General features: G+C 47.8%; 1 protein-coding gene across 8 annotated transcripts in view; it reads right to left on the reverse strand.

Annotated features, from left to right (window-relative positions):
* The window catches only part of IKZF4 (IKAROS family zinc finger 4), a 376,192-nt gene that overhangs the window by 40,692 nt on the left and 310,830 nt on the right, over positions 1 to 24,670 (reverse strand). For all 8 annotated transcript variants that reach the window (XM_086963908.1, XM_086963903.1, XM_086963910.1 and 5 more), the window contains one exon: positions 2,105 to 2,272. In XM_086963908.1, the coding sequence (XP_086820034.1) occupies positions 2,105 to 2,272 (168 nt within the window). The remainder of the gene's footprint in view (positions 1 to 2,104; positions 2,273 to 24,670) is intronic.

The raw sequence follows: 24,670 nt of genomic DNA on the forward strand, positions 1-24,670 counted from the left end.
TGGTCGGATTCAATTTTGTTCATACAGTTTCTTCAATGAATCGCGCAGGGAGACCAGGTGACTGCTTCACGTCTCCGGTCAGCAGTGGTTGGTCTCTCCCACCTCCCCTCTCCCCCAAATGGCAGTCAACTTCTTATGAGTGCTCAACACACCGGGAACACTGCTATGCTTCTCCTTCTGGACAGGTCCTCTTTCTTTCTCTTAGCAGGCAGGGTTGCAAGCTTCTAGTTGCTAGGCACCTCCAACACTCCCCAAACAAGTTGTACAGGCTTCAGGTAATTTCCCTTTCTTCTGGGAGACTGGCCGCCACACAGACAGCAGTCCTAGTATCAAAGCAGCTATGTGAGTACTTTGTGGAGAACTCCCTTCCTTGGTCAGTGATTCAGCCCGGGAACTGTAACACAGTGGGATGGTTTGAATCCCACTTTTAAACAAGTTTTCCACACAGGAGTTGTGGATTCACTGTTTAGAGTATTGGAACCAGTTTGGGTCGTCCTCTTTGAAATTTCATTTTTTGGCTGTAGAACTGACACAGGTTTTGTACAAGAAGATTGCTTTCACAGCAGGGAGTGATAACACAGGCTCCAAGCAGGAGTATGCCATAGCATGGGCACAATGATGTATGTGTAAAGACTGCTCCTGGTTGTCATTCGCCTTCTTAAAGTAGCAATCCAGGAAATACAAAGGGGCAGGCATGGTCTAGAAAGGTCCTGCTCAAACTATAGAATATGCTACCTAAGCCCCTCTTAGCTACCATCTAACAATTGGCAGTATTTAGGAAGATTAGTCAGGATTCCTTTGCTTAAAGGTCCTCATAAAATGTCTAAGGAAAGAAGTGTATCCACCCTCCCTCAATTCAGAGTCTGGGTCTGCACTGTCTAGCTTCAGAATGCAGGGAATACACTTCTATATGTATTGGGAATCTGTACCCACCCTTTATCTTGTGCAATGCTTAATAAGGGGCAATCCAAAATGGATCTCACTTGTCCCAGCACTCCCACCACACATGGAGGCTTGCAATCATACATGTTGCACACACCATGCATATACACATTCTGCATGCCACATGAAATTTCAGAAGCAGGGCTGGGTGTTACATGTAAGCAGAACTTTACATGCGTGGGGACCGCACTCCTCCTAGAACATTAAAAGGTCTGTTAGGGACTATTAATCCACAATACACTGTATGGTGCCACTATCGCTTTAGGTCAACCCAATAACACATCAACAACAGTCCTATGTCGATAAAGAGGGCATGCATGGTGTGCTCCGCCACGTCATAGGGCAGGTTTGGACCTCAACTTTATTATAAAACAGGTGTAGCCTTCAGCCCCCACACTATATTAGCGTGACAGTGAGGTGAACAAAAAGTCAGAATACCAGTTTTGCACTCCGGGCAGGGATACCCATCTGACAATACCCATCCCATTCTAGTCCTTAACCAAGGAGGACATCGTAGAGACACATTTGGGTGGTCTCACAATCTGTGAGAAATAGCTAGCTCAGTTTTCAAATTGGTACCCTATCTATGGATCAACATGAAACTACTTCCTTTAAAAGGATAAAAGCACATTGAGAATGTGACTACTAAAAAAACACAACCTGACCATAACAGTTTTTTTAATTCTCAAAAGCTATACCACAAATTAAAGAGAGCAACGGGATAATGACTATTAATGCATGGATTTGTGGCTAAGGAAAGTGGATCTGACCATTGACATACGGTTAATGGCCTCTGTCGGTAAGCAGAAGAGGAATCTAGGATGGCGCAGCAAAGAGAAAAACCATTCCATTTACTAGTGGACTACCCTTAATGATAATCATATATTAGGATATAAATGATCAAGTAGTATCATTAATTAGCTTTCCATCATCAACATCTGTAAATGAAATGCCCGGCTAAACCCACTCTTACAATTTCTTCATTGTGTACTTTGGAAATATGTAACGAATGCTGAACAATCAAACAACAATACAAAAGCACCTAGAAGTCTGGAAGATGGCCGTATTAGTTGACTAGAACCCCCTGCAGCCCAGATCATTCTTAACTGCTAGCTAATTGCCATGTTATTACTATGTGCACTTGGGAGGTGCAAGAACTCACCAGAGTGCGTCCTGAGGTGACCAGTGAGTGCGTCCCTCCGGCGGCAGGCATAGTTGCAGAAGGGGCACTTGAAGGGCTTCTCCCCAGAGTGTAGCTTGATGTGTCGCAGCAGGTTGCCCTTCTGGGTAAAGGAAGCTCCACACTGGTTGCAGTGGAATGGCCTTTCACCTAAAAAATGGCATTAAACACAAAGTCCTTCCTAAGAATCAAAACAGGGGAAGTGTGCATGCAACCGTAACAATAAAATTGCTTAATTTAGCTTAAAGTGGATCTTAGTGGAACAGCAGGTGGGGCTAAAGTAAAGAAGTAGGGAGCACAAGACCAGTGGCCGAGGCTTGGACACATTTGTATCCACTCACCAAAACAATGGGTTTTCCCAAAATATACAATGCTTTTTCATTTCTATTGTCACAAGCAGATATGTTATGATAGAGAGCACATTGTGCCCCAACTACTAACCAAATGGCCACACCTCAGGAAAGTGTTTAACTTTAAACATACAATAAACAAATGAAAACTAGCTCGCTACCGTACCAACAAGTTGTCACAAGTGTCTTCCCACTCATGTGGCAGACAAACCAGTAGGTTTTTAGGTTGAGCCTAGTGGCAACGCATATGTATTGCTCGCTCTGCGAGGCATGCTATATTAGGGTATGCACTGGAAGCCCCGATTTGTCATTGGTTTGTGTCATTGTCCTTCACAAATAGTGGCTTCTGATTCCTAAATAGGCTTGTAAGTCCCTACTTGGTGCCACCTTGTCTCAATTGGTTACTGCCCATAACAACAGCACCTTTTACTAAGCTTGTTACACCGTCTGCATTATAAGTGGGTGAGCACTATTTGGTTTATTGACAGTGATGGGGACAATAGCGGCTGATTTTCCTATACAGCCCTATGCGCTCTAAATTGTATGCTGAGCTTTAGGGACACCGCACTCAGTGTATATTTTTTTATTTTAAACTTTGATGTTGAGCGCGGCACCCTCTTCAGGGACACCGCTCTCTGTTTATTTATTTATTTATTTTTTAATGAGTGTGGGCCCGCTTCAGGGACACTGTGCTGCTTTTTTACTTTATTAGTGAGTGTATGTGGTACTACTCACTTTAAACAATGTATTTCATTAGTGCTTGACTGGTGCTATCGCCCAAGTTACTACTTTTGTAACAATATATCTGAAAGAGACATTAGTTAGTGATAGATTCCTTACCTTAGAATATCCCCAGGCGTCAGACTGGATCTGGAAAGTTTTGCTTAGCAGTACCCTTGCGCGTCAGTAGGTGGCGTCCTGCAGCTCTGCGTCCGTCACTGGCATCGGCAGCGCCGAGATGACGTCACAAAGAGTACTTAGGCGCCACCCATGCTCAACGACGTCAGTTCTGTATACGACTTTCCTTGCCAGGAACGCAGAGCCATGCAAGATACTGACCATACTGAACATTGGTGCATAAAACTAGGGCCCTAAAAGGGGATGACCTTAACCCTAGTAATCAGTTCACAGAACGTGGGGGATGGGTGGGGCAGTAAGGAATCTATCACTAATGTCTCCTACAGATATATCGTTACACAAGTAGTAACATGTGCATCTGAAAGAGACACGTTAGTTATATCTTCCTTACCTTAAAATAGATACCCCAGCAATACCAACCCCGGTGGTGGGTCTGCGAACAAAATTACACCAGGAAGTCACGGAGAACAGAACGGCCAAAGAAGCTGGCTCTCCGGACTGGACTGTCATGACAGTAGTGCTTTGTAAACATATGCAGCGAGGCCCACGTAGCTGCCTGACAAATGTCCTGCAAGGGAACGCCGCGTCCCAAGGCAGTAGTGGATGCAGTTGCCCTGGTCAAATGGGCAAGCAGCCCCACGGGAGGCTCCTTCTTGGCCAAGGAGTAACATGCTTTGAACCACAGAACGACCCACCGGGAAATGTTCGTTTATGAATATGTCCGACCTTTTTTGGCGCCCACGTAGCCAACAAAGAGCTGATCATTCACCCGGAACTGTTATGTACGCTGCAGATAGAATGCAAGCACACGTTTTGGGTCCAGACGATGGAGCCTCTCCTCTTCCCTGGAAGGATGCAGAGGCGGAAAGTAGGTGGGCAAAGTAATGGTCTGCCAGATGTGGAAGGGAGTGACAACCTTTGGCAAGAAAGAAGGACGGGTCCTTAAAACCACCTTGTCCGGACGAACAGAAAGGAAAGGAGGTTTAGAAGAAAGAGCCTGGAGCTCACTCACTCTTCTGGCAAAGGTGATAGCTACCAGAAAAGCCGTCTTGAGAGTGAGAAGACGTAAAGGACAGTTATGAAGGGCCTCAAAAGGAGCGCACATCAAGAAAAAAGACAAGACAAGATTTAAGTCCCATTGAGGCCTTATGAAAGGCACGGGAGGAAACGTGTGTGTAATGCCTTTGAGAAAGCGGTAAACGACCGGGGACTTAAAAAGAGAAGGCTGACCAGGAAGCCTCAGGAAGGCGGAAATGGCAGAAAGATAGCCTCTGATAGTGCCCAGAGCAGAGCCCTGCTGGGTTAGAGATAGGAGAAACAGAAGAACATCAGAAATAGGGGACGAAAGGGGATCCACAGCCTTTGCTGTGCACCATGCCACAAATGTGTTCCATCGGCAGGCGTATACCCTTTTAGTGGAGGGACGCCTGCCTGCCAGAATGACATTACAGAGATCAGGAGGAACGTCGAAAGCTGTCAACTGTCACCGCTCAATTTCCACGCATGGAGGTGGAGGCTGGACAGTTTCGGGTGGAGGACCGTCCCCTGCTGCTGCGACAGAAGATCCTCCCGAAGAGGCAGATGGATCGGGGGATCGGTGCTCATACTGAGTAGCTCGGGATACCATACTCTTCGAGCCCAGTCCGGAACCACAAGAATAACTTGGGCCCGGTCGCGCCTGATCTTCTTCCGCACTCTGGGCAGAAGTGGTATAGGTGGAAAAGCGTACAGTAGACCGCAGCTCCACTCGAGACGAACAGCGTCTCCGAGCGAGTGCCGCCTTGGAAATTCCAACATGCAGAACTGATTACATTGCTCGTTCTCTTCGGTGGGGAATAGATCTAACCAAGGCTCTCCACAGTGCAGAAAGAGACCTTGCACCACGTCCGAGTTCAGACGCCATTCGTGATCCACCATGCACCAGCAGCGGAGTTTGTCCACCCTGGTGTTCAGAGAACCTGCCAGGTGTTGAACCACCAAGGAAATGACTTGATGTTCCAGCCATGTCCAGAGGCACAGAACCCCCTGACATAGGGTCCAGGACCCCACCTTGCCCTGTTTGTTGCAATACCACATGGCGGTGGTGTTGTCCGTGAACACCTGCACTACACTTCCCCGGACAGAGGGAAGGAATGCCTTCAGTGCAAGTCGGATCACCCGCAGCTCCAGAAGGTTGATATGGAGCCGGGACTCCACCGGAGACCAGAGGACTCTGATCTCTGCCTCTCCCAAGTGGCCTCTCCATCCCAGGAGGGACGCATCTGTCACCACTGTGTGCTCCGGTTGGGGAAGGGAGAGGGATCTGCCATTGACCCAATCGCGATTTGTGAGTCACCACTGCAGTTGTCGTGCAGTGCCCTTCGAGATCTGGACATGTTGCCCTGATGCTGTGCCCACTGGAACTTCAGGTCCCACTGCAGAGCCCGCATATGCCATCTGGCATGTCACACTAGCAGGATGCAGGAGGCCATCAGGCCCAGGAGCCGGAGGGTCATCCTGACTGAAACTCGGGATAGAGGCTGCAAGATTGGAATCATAGCCTGAATATCCCGGACTCGCTGCTCAGGAGGATAAACCCGAAACTGCGTTGAATCCAGAACCGCTCCGATGAAGGGGAGCTTCTGAGAGGGACTCAGGTGCGACTTCGGCACGTTCAGGGAGAACCCCAGCAAATGCAGGAGGTCGGCCGTAGTCTGAAGGTGGTTGACGACTGCCTGGGGCGAGCCCACCTTCAACAACCAGTCGTCGAGGTAGGGGAAGACTGACACCCCTGACCTGCGCAGATGAGCTGCGACCACCGGCATCTCTTTCATTTACATCTAAGGGGCGCTGGTAAGGCCGAATGGGAGCAACTGAAAATGCTCCTGGCCTAACGTGAACCGCAGGTAACACCGGTGGCCCGGCAGGACGGAGATGTGAAAAAATGCTACCATTTAGTCTCTAGAGCAGTCAAGACCTGAGCCAGGGTTAGCACCTTGAACTTCTCCTTCCAGAGGAAGCGATTCACGTCCCGGAGGTCCAAGATAGGATGCAGACCCCCTTTGTCCTTCTTGGGGACCAGAAAGTAGTGAGAATAGCATCCACTCCCTTCTTTTGGCCCAGGAACGCACTTGATGGCCCCCTTGGCCAAGAGGGCCGCAACTTCCTGTTGGAAAAGAGCCAAATGATCCCCCGACATGCGGCAGCACTGAGGCGGCATGGCTGGGGACTGAAATGGAAGGGAGTAACCCTTGCAGATTATCTGCAGCACCCATTTATCTGACGTGATCTCGTGCCAGTGGGGGAGGTGGTGGCGGATCCTAACACCCACCGGCGTGGGGTGCTCCCTGAAGCTCGGATTAGGAGGGTTTAGAGGCGGAAGCAGGAGGGGTGGAAGTGGATGACCCTCTCGCTGGTTCCCCGCCCCTGCGGAATCCGCGGCCTCGCTGTGGCTGGTTCTGCACAGGCCTGGTGGAAGGGCGCGCCTGGGTGCCTCGACCCTGATTACGAAAGGAACGAAAGCCAGGAGTGTCCAGGGCCTTAGTAGAAAGACCCAGGGACTTGGCGGTAGCCCACGTCTTTAAAGTGCTCGAGTGCACTGTCAACCTTGTCGCCAAACAGGCGGGTGCCATCAAAGGGCATGTCCATGAGCAAACTCTGGACATCAGGCGAGAACCCGGTCGAACGCAACCAGGTGTGGTGCCGCAACGCCACAGTCCTAGATATCACCCTGCCCAGGGAGTCGGCGATGTCTAACCCACATGGGATGGTAAACTTAGCCGCATCTTTGCCCTCAGCAATCGCCTGAGAAAGGGTAGCCTACACCTCCTCAGGACACTGAGGTAACACCTGAGCAACAACGTCCCACAACGTGTTTTATTTATTTATTTTATTTATTTAAAGATTTCTAAAGCGCGTAGTCACCCAGAGGGTATCCCAGCGCTGAACCTATTACCACCAGTGGAAGATAGTCGGGAGTGGGAGGGATGGCTCAGGGAAAAGGAATATGCTACTTACCAGTATGCATCTGTTCTTGGCATAGAGGGCTGCAGAGTGGTACATTATGAATAGATCGCCATCTGGTGTTGGGCTCGGATGATTGCACTTTGTTTTTCTCTTGGAGAGTCTTTTGTATGTTGGTGACTCCTCCCTTAGTTGGTAGTGCGCATGGGCATCGGCTCCATCCTTAGATTGTTTTGCCATAGTAGGGTTAGATGGAGTAGTATAGTAGAATACAGATAAGAATGCCCATGTAAGTGTATCTAAATAAGATAATGTTGGAACAGACACAGGTTTCCGGGGAGGCTGGGAGGGCATGTACCACTCTGCAGCCCTCTATGCCAAGAACAGATGCATACTGGTAAGTAGCATATTCCGTTCGAGGCATATGGGCTGCAGATGGTACATTATGAATAGACTATACAGCAGTTCTCTCCCTAGCGGTGGTCGCCCGTGTCTGTTGCAACTGTCTGAAACAATGTTTTTAATACTGCTTGTCCCACTCTAGCTTGTTGTGTTGCGTGCACATCAACACAATAGTGTTTTGTGAAAGTGTGCGGTGTAACCCAGGTAGCCGCTTTGCATATGTCATCTAGTGGAATGTTTCCCAGAAATGCCATAGATGCTCCTAGTTTACGTGTAGAGTGAGCTCTAGGAGGAACAGTTAATGTTCTCTTTGCCTTTAAGTAGCATATTTGAATGCATTTTACAATCCATCTGGCAATGCCCGCTTTGGAGATGGGATTGCCTTTATGTGTGGGAGAAAACGCAACAAATAGCTGTTTTGTCTTTCTGAAAGTTTGTGTTCTCTCTATATAGTACAATATGGCCCTCCTAACATCCAGTGTATGTAGGGCTCTTTCCGCTACTGTTTGTGGTTTTGGAAAGAAAACCGGTAATTCCACTGACTGATTGATGTGGAATGCTGAGATAACCTTTGGTAAGAATTTTGGGTTTGTTCTAAGAACCACTTTATTTTGGTGTAGCTGCATAAATGGTTCTTGAATCGTAAAAGCCTGCAATTCACTTACTCTTCTAAGTGACGTGATAGCTATGAGGAAGGCCACCTTCCATGTGAGGAATTGTATTTCACACCTATGCATAGGTTCAAAGGGTGGCCCCATTAGTCTGGTAAGCACTATGTTGAGATTCCAGACTGGGGAAGGTGGTCTTCTTGGTGGAATGACTCTTTTGAGTCCTTCCATGAAAGCTTTAATTGCTGGTACTTTAAACAGTGACAGGTGTTGCCTGTTTTGTAGGTACGCCGCTATGTCTGCTAGATGAACCCTAATAGAGGTATATGCTAGATTACATTGCTGTAAGTGTAATAAATAGCAAATGATTTGTTTAGTGGATGCATCCAGAGGGTTGATGTGCTTACTGTTACAGTGTATAGCAAACCTCTTCCATTTTGCTGCATAGCATGCTCTGGTGGTAGGACGTCTTGCCTGTTTAATGATTTCCATGCATTCTGGTGGTAAATCTAAATACCCAAACTCTATGACCTCAGGAGCCAGATCGCTAGGTTCAGTTGTTTGGGATCTGGGTGCATTATTTCTCCATGGTTCTGTGTAAGATGCATGGGTAATAACCTTAGCTTTTGATGTGGTACTTGTGAGAGTTGTAGCAGCGTGGTGAACCACGGCTGTCTTGTCCACGTGGGTGCCACTAGTATCATTGTCATTGAGTGTTGCTGCAGTTTCCTCACCAGTAATGGAATTAGTGGTAGAGGAGGGAACACGTAAGCAAATTTGTTGGACCAATTTATCCACAGTGCATTGCCCTGGGACCTTTGGTGTGGGTACCTGGATGCGAATTGTTTGCATTTTGCGTTCTGATGATTTGCAAACAGATCTATCTCTGGTTGCCCCCATTTTTGGAAGAATGGCTGTAGTATTTGGTCGTGCAGTTCCCATTCGTGAACTTGTTCTGACTGTCTGCTTAGGATGTCTGCTATTTGATTTTGAATTCCTGGTAGGTGTTCCGCTAACAGGTAGATTTTTTGCGGAATGGCCCATCTCCATATGTCCTGTGCTAGTTTGGACAGTTGGAGAGAGTGTGTCCCCCCCTGTTTTTGAATATAATACATTGCAGTCATGTTGTCTGTTCTGATCAGGACTGCCTTGTTTGTTATTTGCATTTGGAAAGCTTTTAGTGCTAGAAATATTGCTAATAGTTCCAGGTAGTTGATGTGCAGTTTCTTTTGCTGCGCACTCCACTTCCCCTGTACTGTGTATTTGTCCATATGCGCTCCCCATCCGGAGAGCGATGCGTCCGCTGTTATTATTACTTGTGGAATTGGCTCTAGGAACGACCGTCCCTTGGAAATGTTTTCTGTGTTCCACCACTTCAGAGAGCGATACCTCCGGTCGTTTACCAACACCAGATCTGTAATCTGACCTTGAGCCTGATTCCACTGTGTCGCTAGACACTCTTGTAGTGGGCGCATTTGTAGTCTGGCATGTGGTATTAGCAGTATGCAAGAGGACATCATGCCTAATAGTTGCATAAACACTCGTGCTGGTAGTGAGTGTTGTGGTTGAAATCTTTGTATTAACCCGACCATTGTCTGTACTCTGATTGGGTTGGGGTATGCTATTGCCTTTTCTGTGTCTACTGTAGCCCCCAGGTATTGCTGGACCTGGTTTGGTTGCAGGTGTGATTTTTTGTAGTTCACCGTAAACCCTAGGTGGTGCAGCAGTTGAATTGTCTTCTGTGTGTTGTGAAGACATTCCTCCTTTGATTTGGCCTTTATTAGCCACTCGTCCAAGTATGGGAAGACATGTATTTGTTGTCTTCTTAGGTGTGCTGCCACCACAGCTAGGCATTTTGTGAAAACTCTCGGTGCTGTTGTGACACCGAACGGAAGGACCTTGAACTGGTAGTGTTGTCCTTCTAACACAAACCTTAGGTATTTTCTGTGGGCTTTGTGAATTGGGATATGAAAGTAAGCGTCTTTTAGATCCAGTGTAGAAAGAAAGTCCCCTTTCTTCAGTAAAGGGAGTACTTGTTGGAGCGTGACCATGTGGAAGTGTTCCGAATTTATGTAAGCATTGAGAGGTCTGAGGTCTAATATTGGTCGTAGGGACCCGTCCTTTTTGGGGATCAGGAAGTATAGAGAGTATACTCCTGTTCCTTGTTGATCCTTTGGGACCTTCTCTATTGCATGCTTTTGTAGAAGTGCTAGCACTTCTTCTCTTAACAATGTCAGATGATCCTGACTCATTGGACGCTGTTTGGGGGGGATGTTTGGTGGGGTAGCTGTGAGTTCTAGGCAATAACCATGTTGGATAATTTGTCTCACCCACTTGTCTGACGTGATGTTTTCCCAGACAGGTAGGAACTGTGATAGACGTCCCCCGACCGGTGTTATGTGGTCTGGGGGGAGATCTATGAAGTCACTGTTTTGGTGTTGAGGCGTTGCGGTTGTTATTATTTCCGCGGCCTCTACCCTTATTGTTGTTACCTCTGTAATTACCTCTTGAATTACCTCTGGGTGATGTTGGTGTGAAAGATGTGGATTGCTGATTTGTTCCTGTGTTTTTTGAGCCCCCTCTATAGGTGGATCTACGAAAGGAACCTCTGTGCGTTGGCTGTTGCAATGCTCCCATTGACTTAGCCGTTTCCGTATCTTTCTTCATCTTTTCTAATGTCTCGTCTGTACTTGAACCAAACAATGTCTTCTGATCAAATGGTCTGTTCAGTAGGGCTGTTTGAACTTCTTGTTTGAATCCTGAGATTCTAAGCCACGCGTGCCTTCTTAGCATGACACTAGTGTTAATAGACCTTGCTGCAGTGTCTGCTGCGTCTAATGCACACTTAATGGAAGTATTGGTTATTATTTTACCTTCCTGTATTAATTGGTCTGCCTTCTTCTGATATTCTTTTGGAAGATGTGTGAGAAGTTTTTCTAACTCATCATAATGTGCCCTGTCGTAACGTGCGAGTAGTGCTTGTGTATTAGCTATACGCCAGCTATTCGCTGCCTGTGATGCTACTCTTTTGCCTGATGCATCTATTAACTTCGACTCTTTATCTGGTGGAGGAGCCTCTCCTGTAGATAATGAGTTTGCTCTTTTACGAGCGTTTGAGACCACCAGCGAGTCTAGAGGTACATGCCCTCTAATAAATATTGGGTCCTTTGGAGCCGCTTTGTATTTCTTATCGATTCTTGGGTTTAACACCCTGGCTCTCACTGGGTTTTCGAATATTTCTTCTGTGTGAGTGAGAAGACCCTTTAGCATAGGAAGAGTACCTGATGTTCTCTGTGCACTAGGTAGAGTCTCTAACAAGAAATCCTCTATCTGAGGTTCTGTGTGCATATCTAGTTTGTCATATTTTGCTGCCCTATTAATGAGCTGCACAAAACCTGTGTTATCATCAGGTGGTGAAGGCTTTGAGGGGTATAGCTCTGGGTCGTTGTCCTCATCTGACCCTACATCGTAATTTTCCCATGGATCTTCCTCATCTTGGATAGATTTGTCATCCCCTTGAGGTTCTCCCTCCCCTATATCACTGTCTACATCTGACTGAGGTGTAGCTGGTCTTGGTGTGGAGGGTGTAGGAATATGTGGCCTATTGTGAGGAATAGGAGAAGAGGGTGTGTCTCTAGGACGAGGAGAAGCAGGAGGAGTTATGTTCGTCCCCATTGTTCTCTTTTTTGAAGGAAGAGGTTTATCTTCTGACTGTTCACTCTTTCTCTTCTTCGTGACCACTTTCCCAGTCTGTGGGTCAATAAACAAGATCTTTTGTTTGGGATCTGTTTGTTGCTCTTGAATCGGTACCGAGGGTCCTGGTTCCGAGAGCTGTTTTTGTTTTCGATCTTCAGATCTTTGTTTTCGACACCGAATGTCTGCTCGATTCCGACTTTTTGGGTATCGAGTGTCTTTTGGGCGATACATCATATTTCTTTTTTGACATGGAATGTTTCGATACCGAGCTCTCCTTTGTATGCAGCCTCGGTGTCAAAGTCGATGACGCCCTTTTCTCGGATCCGACGTGGTGGGATTCCGAGTGTTTCGGTTTCAGTTTCGGTTTCGTTGCCGGGCCCGAAGGCGGGGCGTCGGAAACTTTTTTCAGCGGTTTGACCGGGCCCGAGGGCGGGGTCGTTACCGCACGGGGTCGGTTTTTCGGTAAGGGGACGTCGTCACTCACGGTTTGTTGCTCGAAGAGTTCTTCAACCTCCGACTGGTCCCCTTCCGACCCCGACTGGTCCTCTTCTTCCTCGATTTGTTCGTCTCCGAACAGCTCCGGGATTGCCTCCGCCTGCATTCTGGAAGCCTCGTGTCTTCGAGCTCGACGATTTCTAATCGTTAGCTTGGAGGAGAATGCTGCGCAGGCTTCGCAGTCCCTGGATTCGTGTTCAGGCGATAGACAGAGGTTGCACACCTCGTGTAGGTCCTTGTGTGGGAACTTAGCACCACACGATGGACATTTTTTGAATGGAGTCCTTTCCATGGACTCCGGGCTTGACTGCGTCGAGAAAGGTCTCCTGTTCTTCGACGTAGATCTAAGTTTTTCTCTTCTATTTTGAATTTATAACGCGTCGGAATGGAAAAGAACGCGTTCGCTAACAATACCGTCGAATTGGAAAGGGAATACGCGCCGAAAAATCACTTTCTTCTGAAGTTGATCTGGAGCGTCTCGATCTTCATCCGAACCCGATGGCGGAAAAAAACAATCTAAGGATGGAGCCGATGCCCATGCGCACTACCAACTAAGGGAGGAGTCACCAACATACAAAAGACTCTCCAAGAGAAAAACAAAGTGCAATCATCCGAGCCCAACACCAGATGGCGATCTATTCATAATGTACCATCTGCAGCCCATATGCCTCGAACAGTAGGGTTTTGAGGGCCTTCCTAAACCTTAGAAGGTTTGGTTCTGTTCTGAGGCTCAGGGGGAGTGTGTTCCATTTTTTCCCCGTATTGACCGAAAAGCGACGGCCACCGAACCGGGCCTTCCTCACCTTGGGGATCGTGATGAAGTTCCCATGTTCGGAACGGAGCGCTCTTGTGGGTCTGTAAGGTGTGATCCAGTTCCCAAGGATAGGAGGGCCAGCATTGTGCAGTACCTTGTGGGCCAGACAGAGGGTCTTGAAGGTTACTCTTTCCCTAATAGGGAGCCAATGCAGCGTCCTCAGTGCAGGCTTGGCAGAAGTTCTTGCCGGGGTGTTTGTCAGGAGTCGGGCTGCGGCATTTTGGGCTTTTTGAAGAGTTTGGAGCGTGGCTTCTGGAGATCCTAGGTATATGGCGTTACAGTAATCCAGCCTCGATAAAATTAGGCCTTGGATCAGCAGGAGACGCGATTGGAAAGGCAGTAGGGGAAGTACCTTCCTGCACGATTTCAGTAGTCCGTAGCAGGTGCCGGTTGTCTTTCTTGCCTGTGTCCTAAAGGTGAGATCCGTCTCTAGCCATACTCCGAGACTCTTGACCTCGGTCTTGGGGGTGGGGGGTTCACCCATGCAGGCGGGCCAGATGTTCGGGGGGAGGCTCGTGGTGTTATGCCCTAGGAGCAGGATCTCTGTTTTGGAGCCGTTTAGTTTCAAGGCAGAGTCACCCATCCACTGATGTACACTGGTTAGACAGTCGTGGAGATTGGAGGGCTCTAGCTTGGGGTGGGAGAGCGTTACCACCAGCTGTGTGTCGTCGGCATAGCTAACTATAGATATTCCAAAGGGTGACACCAGTGCCTCCAGTGGGGCCATATACACGTTGAACAGCGTGGGGCTCAGGGATGAGCCCTGAGGCACGCCACACTGGAGGGGAATGGAGGGGGAGCGGCTTTCACCTTCCCATACTTGGAAGGAGCGTCGGGAGAGAAAGGATGAGAGCCATTTTAGTGCCCTGTCTTTCACCCCGATATTATCGAGACGGTGAATCAGGACCTGGTGACTGACCGTGTCAAAGGCCGCACTCAGGTCCAGGAGGACCACTGCCACTGATCCTCCTGTATCGATAATTTCCCTGGCCTTTTCTACTGCTGCCAGGAGGGCGGTGTCCGTACCCTGACCTGGTCTAAAGCCCGTCTGGGAGTCATTGAGGAGATGGTTTGACTCCAGGAAGTGTGATAGTTTTTTATTTGCTAATTTTTTCGCCACCTTGCCTATCCAGGGGAGGAGTGAGATGGGTCTATAGTTGGATAGGTCGGCGGGATCTAGCGATGGTTTTTTGAGGAGTCCTTTGACGATAGCCTCTTTCCAGTTCGAGGGGACTTCTCCTAGTGCCAGTGAGGTGTTAATGAGGGCTGTCAGTTGAGGGACTATGGCCTGAGGGATGGTTTTGACGAACCGTACGGGCACTGGGTCACTGGGGGCTCCGCTCTTAGTTGAAATGAGTGCGGCCATCACTTCCTCTTCTGTGACTGGGCCGAGCGCCGCTAGATGTGGCTTATTGGGTGGCGACGATGACTCCTTGGATCTTGTTGCGATGTCAGGATTAGTGGTAGGAAGGGAGGTGATGATTCTTTTGATTTTTTCGTCAAAGAAGAAGGCCAGATTGACGCATTTTTCCTCCGCTGCTTTGGGGTCCATGGGTTTCTGTGGAGGGTCGGGGACATGGAGGAGCTCTTTAAGGATGGAGAAGGTCTCCTTAGCTGAGCAAGAGGAACCTTTTATTTTTTCCTCGTAAAAGGCACTCTTTGCGTCGCGAAGGGCTCGTTTGTATGCTTTCATGGATGATTGATACGCACTTTTCTCCAGTGTCGCCTTGTTTCTCCTCCAAGAACGTTCGGACTTTTTGCACTCCTTCTTGAGGGCGTTGAGAGCGGGTGTGTACCAGGGAGCGGGAGTGGTCCGTTTGACGTGTCTTAGGGTACTGGTGAGAGGAACGAGACTGTCTAGGGGAAGGGCTAGCCAGTCGTTAAATTCTCTGTCAGCGGAGTTGGGGTCCGTGGACAGGGGACTCATGGTTTCCCGTAGTATAGATTCCCATTCCTCTGGTACTAGCTTATACCATCGTCTAGTGCGTATCCTTGTTTTCTGTTTAGGGGCAGTAGTGGGATTAAGTGACCAGTGCATGGGGATCAGCATATGGTCTGTCCAAGGCAGAGGGGTTGGGTCCAGGGTCTTTATGTTCTTAATGTTGGTGAGAATAGGATCCAGGAGATGGCCTTTCTCGTGGGTGGCTTTAGTATTTTGGAGGTGGAGATCGGCCGTGGTCAGGTCAGCGAGTAGGTTGGCTGCGGCATTGTCCGCGGGGTCCAGAAAGTGTAGGTTAAAATCCCCTAGGAGGAGAAAGTTCGAGACTGAAATAGTTTTAAGTGAGATGTAATCCATCAGGGTACTGGAGAATTCTGTGGGAGTAGCGGCCCAATAAACAGGCAGTGTTCACCGACCGTAGCCCGATGCTGGTCGAAAAGAACGCCTGCTTCCCAAACGGGTCCAACATTTTAGAGTCCTTATCCATCGGGGCCGTGGGAAAGGCACATTGAGTCGTCGAGGCCTGAGCGGCCAGGCTCTCAGGCGTGGGGTTAGTGGTCAAAAAAGCGGGGTCACTAGGCGCGGGTCAGTGGCGTCTGGTGATGTTTTTATCTACCGGGGCCCCTGTGGCTGGCCTCGACCAAGTGCCCAAGAGGACCTCTGTAAGGGCAACATTAAAGGGAAGCAGCGGCTCCGCCGAAGTAGACGCTGTCTGGAGCACCTCTGTGAGGAGGTTGGTCTTGAGGGTCCCCGTGGGGAGGTCAAGATTGAGGGCCTCAGCAGCCCAACGGAGGACCACCATGTAGGAGGCACCCTCCTCCGTAGTAGGCGGGGGAGAGGCGAACCCTGGGTCAGAAGAGACATCGAGGTCGCCTGCAAACTCCAAGTCGTCCACCCAATCGAGTTCGGAGTCACCTTGCCGAACAAGCGGGTCCTCAGACCCTTCCCAGTCGTCGTCCACCTCTGGCATAGAGGGGGCTGGTCGCGGCGCCGGAGATGGGACGAAGGGCGTTGTGAACGGTTATGTGAACGGTGCCGGTCACAGCCGGACCTGCGCAGATTCCCAATGCGGATCCCAGGCCGGAACAAAATAGTCTGGGAACCGGGGCAAGGGTGGGATAAACGGCGCCTGGGGTGGAGCCGAGGGCGGCACCGGAGCTGGAGCAGAGCCGGAGAAGCGACGTCTCTGGTCCGGCGAGCGTTCCCGGGAACGGCCCCTAGACCGGGAGCGGTGACGCAACGAATGCTGGACCTCCAGCAACTTCCGCTGCTGCTCCCGCAAGGCCTTGGGGGCCATGGCACGGCAGTCCCGGGAGTCGTGGTCGGCCTCCAGGCAGTAGAGGCAAACATCTTGGGGGTCCGCTACCGACATGTTTCGGCGACAGGTCCCACAGGACTTAAAGCCGGGCATCCCTACGTGCACCAAGAGAAAGTAGGGAGACAAAAGTCTCAAAATAGTGGTCAAAAAGAGACCAAGGTACCTGCTCAATCCGGATCTGCGCTTACTGTCGCAGAAAAAGAAAGAACCGACGTCAGCACGCATGGGTAGCGCCTAAGTACTCTCAGTGACGTCATCTCGGCGCTAACGACGCCAGAGACGGACGCGGAGCCGCAGGACGCCACCTACTGACGCGCAAGGGTACTGCTAAGCAAAACTTTCAGGATCCAGTCTGACGGCTGGGGATATTCTAAGGTAAGGAATCTATCACTAACGTGTCTCTTTCAGATGGGCATCTATGGCAGCGGCAGCTTGGTGGTGAACAGAAACATATCACTGGATTACCAGAACACTCCCACTGCCCTTCTTTTCATTTAATTAGGGTCATTTGTACAGGTCTGCCCACCATGCGCGCAAATCTATTGACCAAATGTCTCCTCTGTGTCATCGGACAAGAGCTGTTTTCCGAGGCTGGGCGCCGCTCCCAGGGTGTTAACATATACGTAGTTCAGTAGTGACCCGGATGTGCACCTCTCACCTTAGCAATCTCCGTCCGGGGTGGCATCAGGTAGGTGGATTAATACCTCCAGCTACGTGAACCAAAACAAACAAAACACCTAGTGTATATTTGACTTGCTTTCCCAAAATTCCTGTGTGACTTATTCTCACGAGTCCACGTGTTGCAGCTGTGAGTTTACCAACCACTGCCAACCCTGTCAGCGTTGGCAGTGGGTGGTCACCCTTGTCCCTACCCCTCCTTGCACCTAAGAAAGATGGGGATTTCTAGCAGATGACGCTCTAGCCGACTGTCAACACCTGACTAGATGTGGCTGCTCTTTGTTATAGATCATCAGTATATTGTTGAAAATTATGGTAAGAATTATTATAGATTACTCTGTGCGATGAATAGCCCATCTCTTTCACTTAGTGTCAAAGCAATCTAGTCGCCTTGCAAACTTGCAATCAAGTGAAACAAGCATTTACAATGCAATAGGTCTCGCATTTATGCGAGTTTGAGCCATTGGCATTGTAAATAACAATGCCTTTTATTTAGGCGGTGCGGCGGTTTTAATGAGTGGGCGGGGACGCGTCGGCCAACGGACGATCTCAGCACTACGGAGGTAGTGCTCGCGACGGCCGTTGGCTGACAGGAGCACTTAAGGGGTTAAAATACAAATAAAAAGCATTGTCATTGACAATGCTAATAGCTTAAAGTCTCACAAATGTGCAATCTATTGCATTGCAAATGCTTGTTTAAAAGACCGTCACCCACCAACCTAGTTGGTGGCATGATTCAATTAGATTGGCGGGTGAGCGTTCTTTTAAAAAACCTACTTCTTTGTATGACACATGAGCTTAAGACACTTGTGACACTTGCTGGCATGGTAGCAAGCTTGTTTTCATTTGTTTGTTGTATTGGTAAGAGGAACGGGTTTACTACATCTTCTCTTTTTTGTTCTTGGTAAATCTAAACATAGCCATGCCATTTAACAGCATTTATTCATTTACAATTAGTCTCAGGAAACACATTTTGGTGATGAAGCAATAAAACTGATATAACCAGGGTTTTAGAATTGTAGCTGCACAGTGAAGAAAAAGAAGGAAAGGTGGATAAGGGAGAAATAAAAGATAAAGGATCTAATCAAGTGATATAATCATCCATCTGCTGCTGGACGCAAATTGAAGACCTACTTCATTTGATCAGCTAGAGGGAAAGGAAGGGTTTAAAAGATTAGGTGGGAAATGATTATTAGTTTTCAGTTATTTACAAAACCGACCAATATTTTCTTAACTTCTCAGGTTGTGAAGGACTCTATATTGAGGGAGCAGTCCCAGATAAACACCTGATTGCAGAAGAATGGGATTTGCATAATGTTCATGATACATGAAGAAATTCTGAACTTTTTGCCACCTCCTGATATCTTGAGGGTAGTGTAGGCAAGCAGTGTGTTTATGGTTGAGGGCTTTGAAAGTGAAGCAATCATACCTGTATTTAAGTCTTACCTCCACGAATAGCCAATGATGTTCTCTTAAAACAGGTTCACTATGATTATACTTTTGAAGCCAGATGGTCCTCTGCAAATTGCAGCAGAGCTTTCAGAGGTTCAAGAGCATTTTGGTTACTCAGACAAGTGTGTTCATAGTCAATTTTGCAGATCACAACATATTTACCTAAATCACAGAAATCTGTTTTGAGTTAGCAGTGGTTTGATTTTTTTAGGGAGAAATGAGGTGGCAAATTTCACAGGGTGCTTTATGTGTTTTACTGGAGCGATTCAAGTCTATCCAAAAGCCATCAGATATAGTTTCTTCCATTTGTCATCTGCCTTTGACATGGTATCCAAAGAAAGATTGATAGCGAGGCTATAAGTGGGAATCAAGGGTGTTGCTTTAAATTGGTTGATATCCTATCTGACAGATAGACAGAAGACAGTGCCTGTTGATCCATTTTGATATGAGTTCAAATCCCTGGAGAAGGGGGTCCAAAACGGATCATTGTTGCGCTTCACACAATTCCATCTATACATGTGACTACTTGCTCAGCTGGTGCGCTCTTGTAGACTCAGAATTATGACTTACGCTGATAATACATAGATTGTGATTACATTAAATCTTAAGGATAAGGATGACTGCCCAGAGCTTTATAAGAGTTTTTATAAGAGTATGTTCGAGAGAAACAGGGTAGCTAACAGACACCTCGTTAAAATGTAACTCCAAGATACAAGTGATAATTGTCTCTAAGTGAGAACAGTCTTTCCTCCTTCGCTGACGATTTCTGGCCCAATGCCTTGTTGAAGATCCCATCTCCAGTTTCAGTAGCATGGAACCAGGGTCAATCATCTGTCCATGACAAGTTGTCGCTTATTGAGGTAGATGAGGAAAAAAAAGTCCTTAGTTTGCAGGTAACACTCGTCCCTTAGTGGTACAAGCTACATTTATCTACTGCTTCGTCTATGACAATTAACTTTTTCTGGGATCTTCTGTGCGGCTGATGAAGCAGTTCCAACTGATCCAGAATATGGCAGCCAGGCTGGCCCTTTCGCTTCCCAGATGCTTTTCTGCTGCTCTATACTCTTTGCACTGATTGGCACTTTCCAAAGGGCTGCTTTTAAGTCATTAAATTAAGTTTTAAAAGCATTTAATAAACTAGGTCCCACCTATGTACAACATACGTTTTGTCATTATAAACCCACGTTCCCACTGTGGTCTACATGTGGCAATTATTGTGTGATTCCTGGAGTCAAAAGGTCTAGGATGGGAATTAAAGCTTGTTCAGTTAAAACTGCAAAAGTCTGCAACTTGTTACCACTGAATGTGTGTTTCATATCGCAGCGCCTCCCTTTCTGTAAAGCCTGATAAGGACAATGCTACTTACGCAGTATGTATCTGTTCTTCGCATATAGAGCCATAAAGTCATATGTTGTGCATAGATCGCCATCTAGTGTTGGGTCTGGATGTTTGGACTTTGTTTTTCTTCGAAGAAGTCTTTCCAGTCACAAGGTACTCCTCCTTTTGGGGATAGTGCGCATGGCCATCAAATCCATTGTTAAATTGTTTTCCCGCAGAGGGGGGATAATGAAGTTAGTAGAGTAGTAAAAGGAGATGTCCATGAATGCATGTATCTAAGTAAGATGTTACTGCAAAAGTTATAGGTACCCGGGAAGGCGGTTGGGCGCATATGACTCTCCAGCTCTAAATGCCAAGAACAGATGATACTGGGTAAGTAGGATTTTCCGTTCGAGGCTTATGAGCTGTAGATCATATGCTGTGCTTAAACTATATAGTGGTTATCTCCTAAAGCTGTGGCTAACCTGTATCTCTTGCAGTGGTCTGAAATAGTGTACGTAAAACTGCCTGGCCCACTCTAGCTTGTCTTGCTAACACATCTACATAATAGTGTTTTGTGAATGTGTGAGGTGTAGTCCATGTTGCAGCTTTGCATAAGTCATCTATGGCCATAGAAGCCCCCAGTTTGCGTGTAGAGTGTGCTTTAGGGGGAACTGTTAATGTTAGTTTTACTTTTGCATAGCATATTTGAATGCACTGGACTATCCACCTTGCAATACCCGATTTTGATATGGGATTGCCTTTGTGTGGTGGAGCAAAACAGACAAAAAGTTTATTTGTGTTACAGAAAGGTTTTGCCCTTTCTATGTAATAAAGCAATGAACTCTTCACATCTAATGTGTGTAGGGCACGTTCTGCCACTGGTTGAGGGAAGAACACAGGTAACTCAACAGACTGATTGATATGAAAAGCAGAAACGTCTTTAGGCAGGAATTTAGGATTAGTCCGAAGAACCACTTTATTTTGGTGCATTTGTAAAAAGGGTTCTTCTATAGTTAATGCCTGAAGCTCACCCACTCTTTTGAGTAATGTGATAGCAACGAGGAAAGCAACTTCAGATGTGAAAAATTGCAGTTCAAATTTGTGCAATGGCTCAAAGGGTGGACCCATTAGTCTGGTGAGAACAATGTTGAGATTCCACACTGGAGCACGTGGATGTCTCGGGGGAATGACTCTTGAGTCCCTGCATAAAGGCTTTGATAACAGGTACTCTAAAAAGATAGATGTTGTCTATTCTCGAGGGATGCAGCTACTGCAGCCAGATGTAAACGTATGGACGTGTACGCTAAATTGGAACGTTGTAGATGTAGCAAATAACTTATAATGTTTTGTACAAAAGCATCGAGCGGGTTGATGTGGCTGTTATTACAGTATATCACAAACCGCTTCCACTTTGCTGCATAGCAAGCTCTTGTGGTAGGACATCTAGCCTCTTTAATAATATTCATGCAGTCTGGCGGAAGATTAAGATAGCCAAACTCGAAGACTTCAGGAGTCAGATCGAATCCTTTCTCTCCGGTAGAACCCAGAGGATCAGACTTCCTCCCTTCCTCTCCGCACTCACCAACATCAACTGCGGAGTACCCCAGGGACCATCACTCAGCCCCACGTTCTTCAACATTTACATGGCCCCCTTTGCCTCCATCGTCAGACAGCATGGACTCAGCATTGTATCCTACGCCGATGACACCCAGCTCATCCTCTCACTCACGAAGAACCCCGAAGACACCAGACTCTGTTTCCAGGAAGGAATGAAGAATGTGGCAGCCTGGATGAAGGACAGCTGCTTGAAGATCAACTCAGAGAAGACCGAGGTCCTCATCTTCGGACGTCTGGGACGACACCTGGTGGCCCCCCGACCTCGGAAACCCACCCACTCCGACAGACCACGCACGAAAACTCAGCATCATCCTCGACTCCTCCCTCTCCATGAACCGCCAGATCAACGCCATCACTTCCACCAGCTTCAACTGCTCGCGCATCCTCTGCAAGACCTTCAAGTGGATCCCCCCTCCGTCCACCCCCTGACTGCAGAAAGACCATCACTCACGCACTCATAACCAGCAGACTGGACTACAGCAACGCCCTATACGCCGGAATCAACAGAACTCTACTACACAGACTTCAAACCATCCTCGGAACACCTCGCCACGAACACATGACCCAACACCTGCAAAACCTCCAGTGGCTCCCCGTCTATAAAAGGGTCACGTTCAAACTCCTCACCCACGCCTTCAAATCCCTCTACAACATCAGACCCAAATACCTCAACGAGAGAGTTTCATTCCACGCACCCAAGAGGAACCTACGCTCCGCCGACATCGCCCTGGCTGAGGTCCCCCGTATCCGCAGAAACAGAACAGGCGGGAGAGCCTTCTCCCACATTGCAGCCAAGACCTGGAATGAGCTACCCGTGAACATCAGACGCTCCCCTACCCTGCACACGTACAGGAAGGACCTCAAGAGTTGGCTCTTCAACTGATCCGGAGCAGCTCCCCTCCCTCTCCCCTAGCGCCTTGAGACCCTTGTGGGTGAGTAGCGCGCTTTACAAACCCCCGATTGATTGATTTGATTGACTGGGGTCTGGATGTCATATCTCCATGGCTCTGTGTGAGGAGACTAGGTGTAAGACGTCGTTTTTGGAGAGGAAGTACTGAGAGTTCCAATAGGGTTGTGAACCAAGGCTGAGGTGCCCATGTGGGAGCAACTCGGATTAGCGTCAGGGGCGCTTGTTTGGGTTTCCGAACTACTGATGGAATGAGTGGGAGAGGCGGAGAAGCATAAGCAAATATCCCTCACCAATTCATCCATGGTGCATTGCCTTTAAACAATGGGTGTGGATACCTGGACGTGAAGTTTTGGCATTTTGCGTTTAGATGTGTGGCGATCAGGTCTATTTGTGGAAATCCCTACATTTGGAAGAATGGAAGTAGAACTTGAGGGTGTATTTCCCATTCGTGGATTTGCTGTGTCTGACGGCTGAGCAAGTCTACTCCTGGAAGGTGTTCTGCTAGGAGATATATTTTGTGATGTATGGCCCATTTCCACATGGTCTGTGCTAGCTGTCACAGCAGGAGAGAGTGTCTCGCTCCCTGTTTTTGTATGTAGTACATGGATGTCATGTTGTCTGTAGGAATTAGCATAGTCTTATAGTCTTGCGTACTAGCTAAACTTGAAATGCTTTCATCGCCAGAAAAATTGCTAGCAGCTCTAGATGATTTATATGAAAATGTTTCTGCTGCAAGCTCCAAATTACTTGAATTGTGTGGGTTTGGAGATGCGCTCCCCAACCTGTCAGTGATGAGTCTGCTGTCAGTACTATCTGTGGAACTGGGCAGCTGAAGGCCGCCCTTTTGTGTGTTCCACCATTGCAGAGAGCGATGGGTGCGGCCGTCTACCAACACTAGATCTGATAATTGACCGTGAGCTTGGTTCCAATGACGTGCTAAGCATTCCTGTACAGGACGCATCTGAAGTCTTGCGTAGGGAACTATAAAAATGCAAGACTCCATCATTCCCAGTAACTGCATGAACACTTGATCTGGTAAGGAGTGTTGAGGCTCAAACTGAGACATCATTGTTTATATATTCTGGACTCTTGCTGGAGCTTTTTGTGTTTTTTATAGTAGCTCCTAGATAAGCTTGAGACGTGGATGGTTGGAGATGAGATTTTGCAGTGAATCCTAGCTCGTGGAGCAATTGTACAGTTTTTTATGTGTGGCATAGACAGCTGTTGTGCGAGCTGGCCTTTATGAGCTAGTCTTCTAAGTATGGGAAGACATGAATATTTTGTCTTCTTGGATGGACTGCGACTACTGCCAAGCATTTTGTGAAAACCCTGGGTGCAGTTGTTAGTTCAAATGGGAGCACTTTGAATTGATAGTGCTGACCTGCTACCACAAACCGGAGGTATTTGCGGTGAGCAGGGTGTATTGGAATATGAAAGTAAGAGTCCTTTAAATCCAGAGTGGAGAGAAAGTCGCCTTGCTAAAGATGGGGAAGCACTTTTTCGAGTGTTACCATTTGAAAATGGTCCGACTAAAGGTATAAATTTAGCTCTCTGAGGTCTAATATAGGCCTGAGAGAGCCGTCCTTTTTGGGAATTAGAAAGTAGAGGAAGTACACCCCTGCTCCCTGGTATGGTAAAGGGACTGATTCTATTGCACCTTTCTGCAACTAATAGAGAACCTCTTTCTTTAGATGGGTGAGATGTTCTTGTGACATGAGGTGTGACCTTTGAGGAATGTTCGGTGGAGTGCTTGTAAGCACCAGGCAATAACCAGATTGGATAATTTGTAGAACCCATTTGTCTGATGTGATCGTATTCCAAATGGGTAGAAATTGGGAAAGACGTCCCCCAACAGGAGTGGAATGGCCGGGGGTATGGAAAGGAAGTCACTGTTTGGTGTTTGCAAGGGAAGTGCGTGTTGAGTGACCTCTGCCTCTTCCCTTGCCGTTGTTTCCTCTAAATCCAGCTTTAAAGTAACCTCTTGAAGAGGGCGACTGAATGTTGACCTTGTAAGAGGAGGAGGGATTGTCTGTAGACACATTTTTGGAGCCACACCGGTAAAATGAGCGACAAAAGGATCCTCTGTTGGAAGGTGATTGCAAGGCCCCCCCCATGGACTTAGCAACCTCAGTATCCTTTTCATCTTTTC

This window comes from Lissotriton vulgaris, chromosome 1_1 (genome assembly GCF_964263255.1).
Source record: "Lissotriton vulgaris chromosome 1_1, aLisVul1.2, whole genome shotgun sequence".
Classification (NCBI taxonomy): Eukaryota; Metazoa; Chordata; class Amphibia; order Caudata; family Salamandridae; genus Lissotriton; species Lissotriton vulgaris.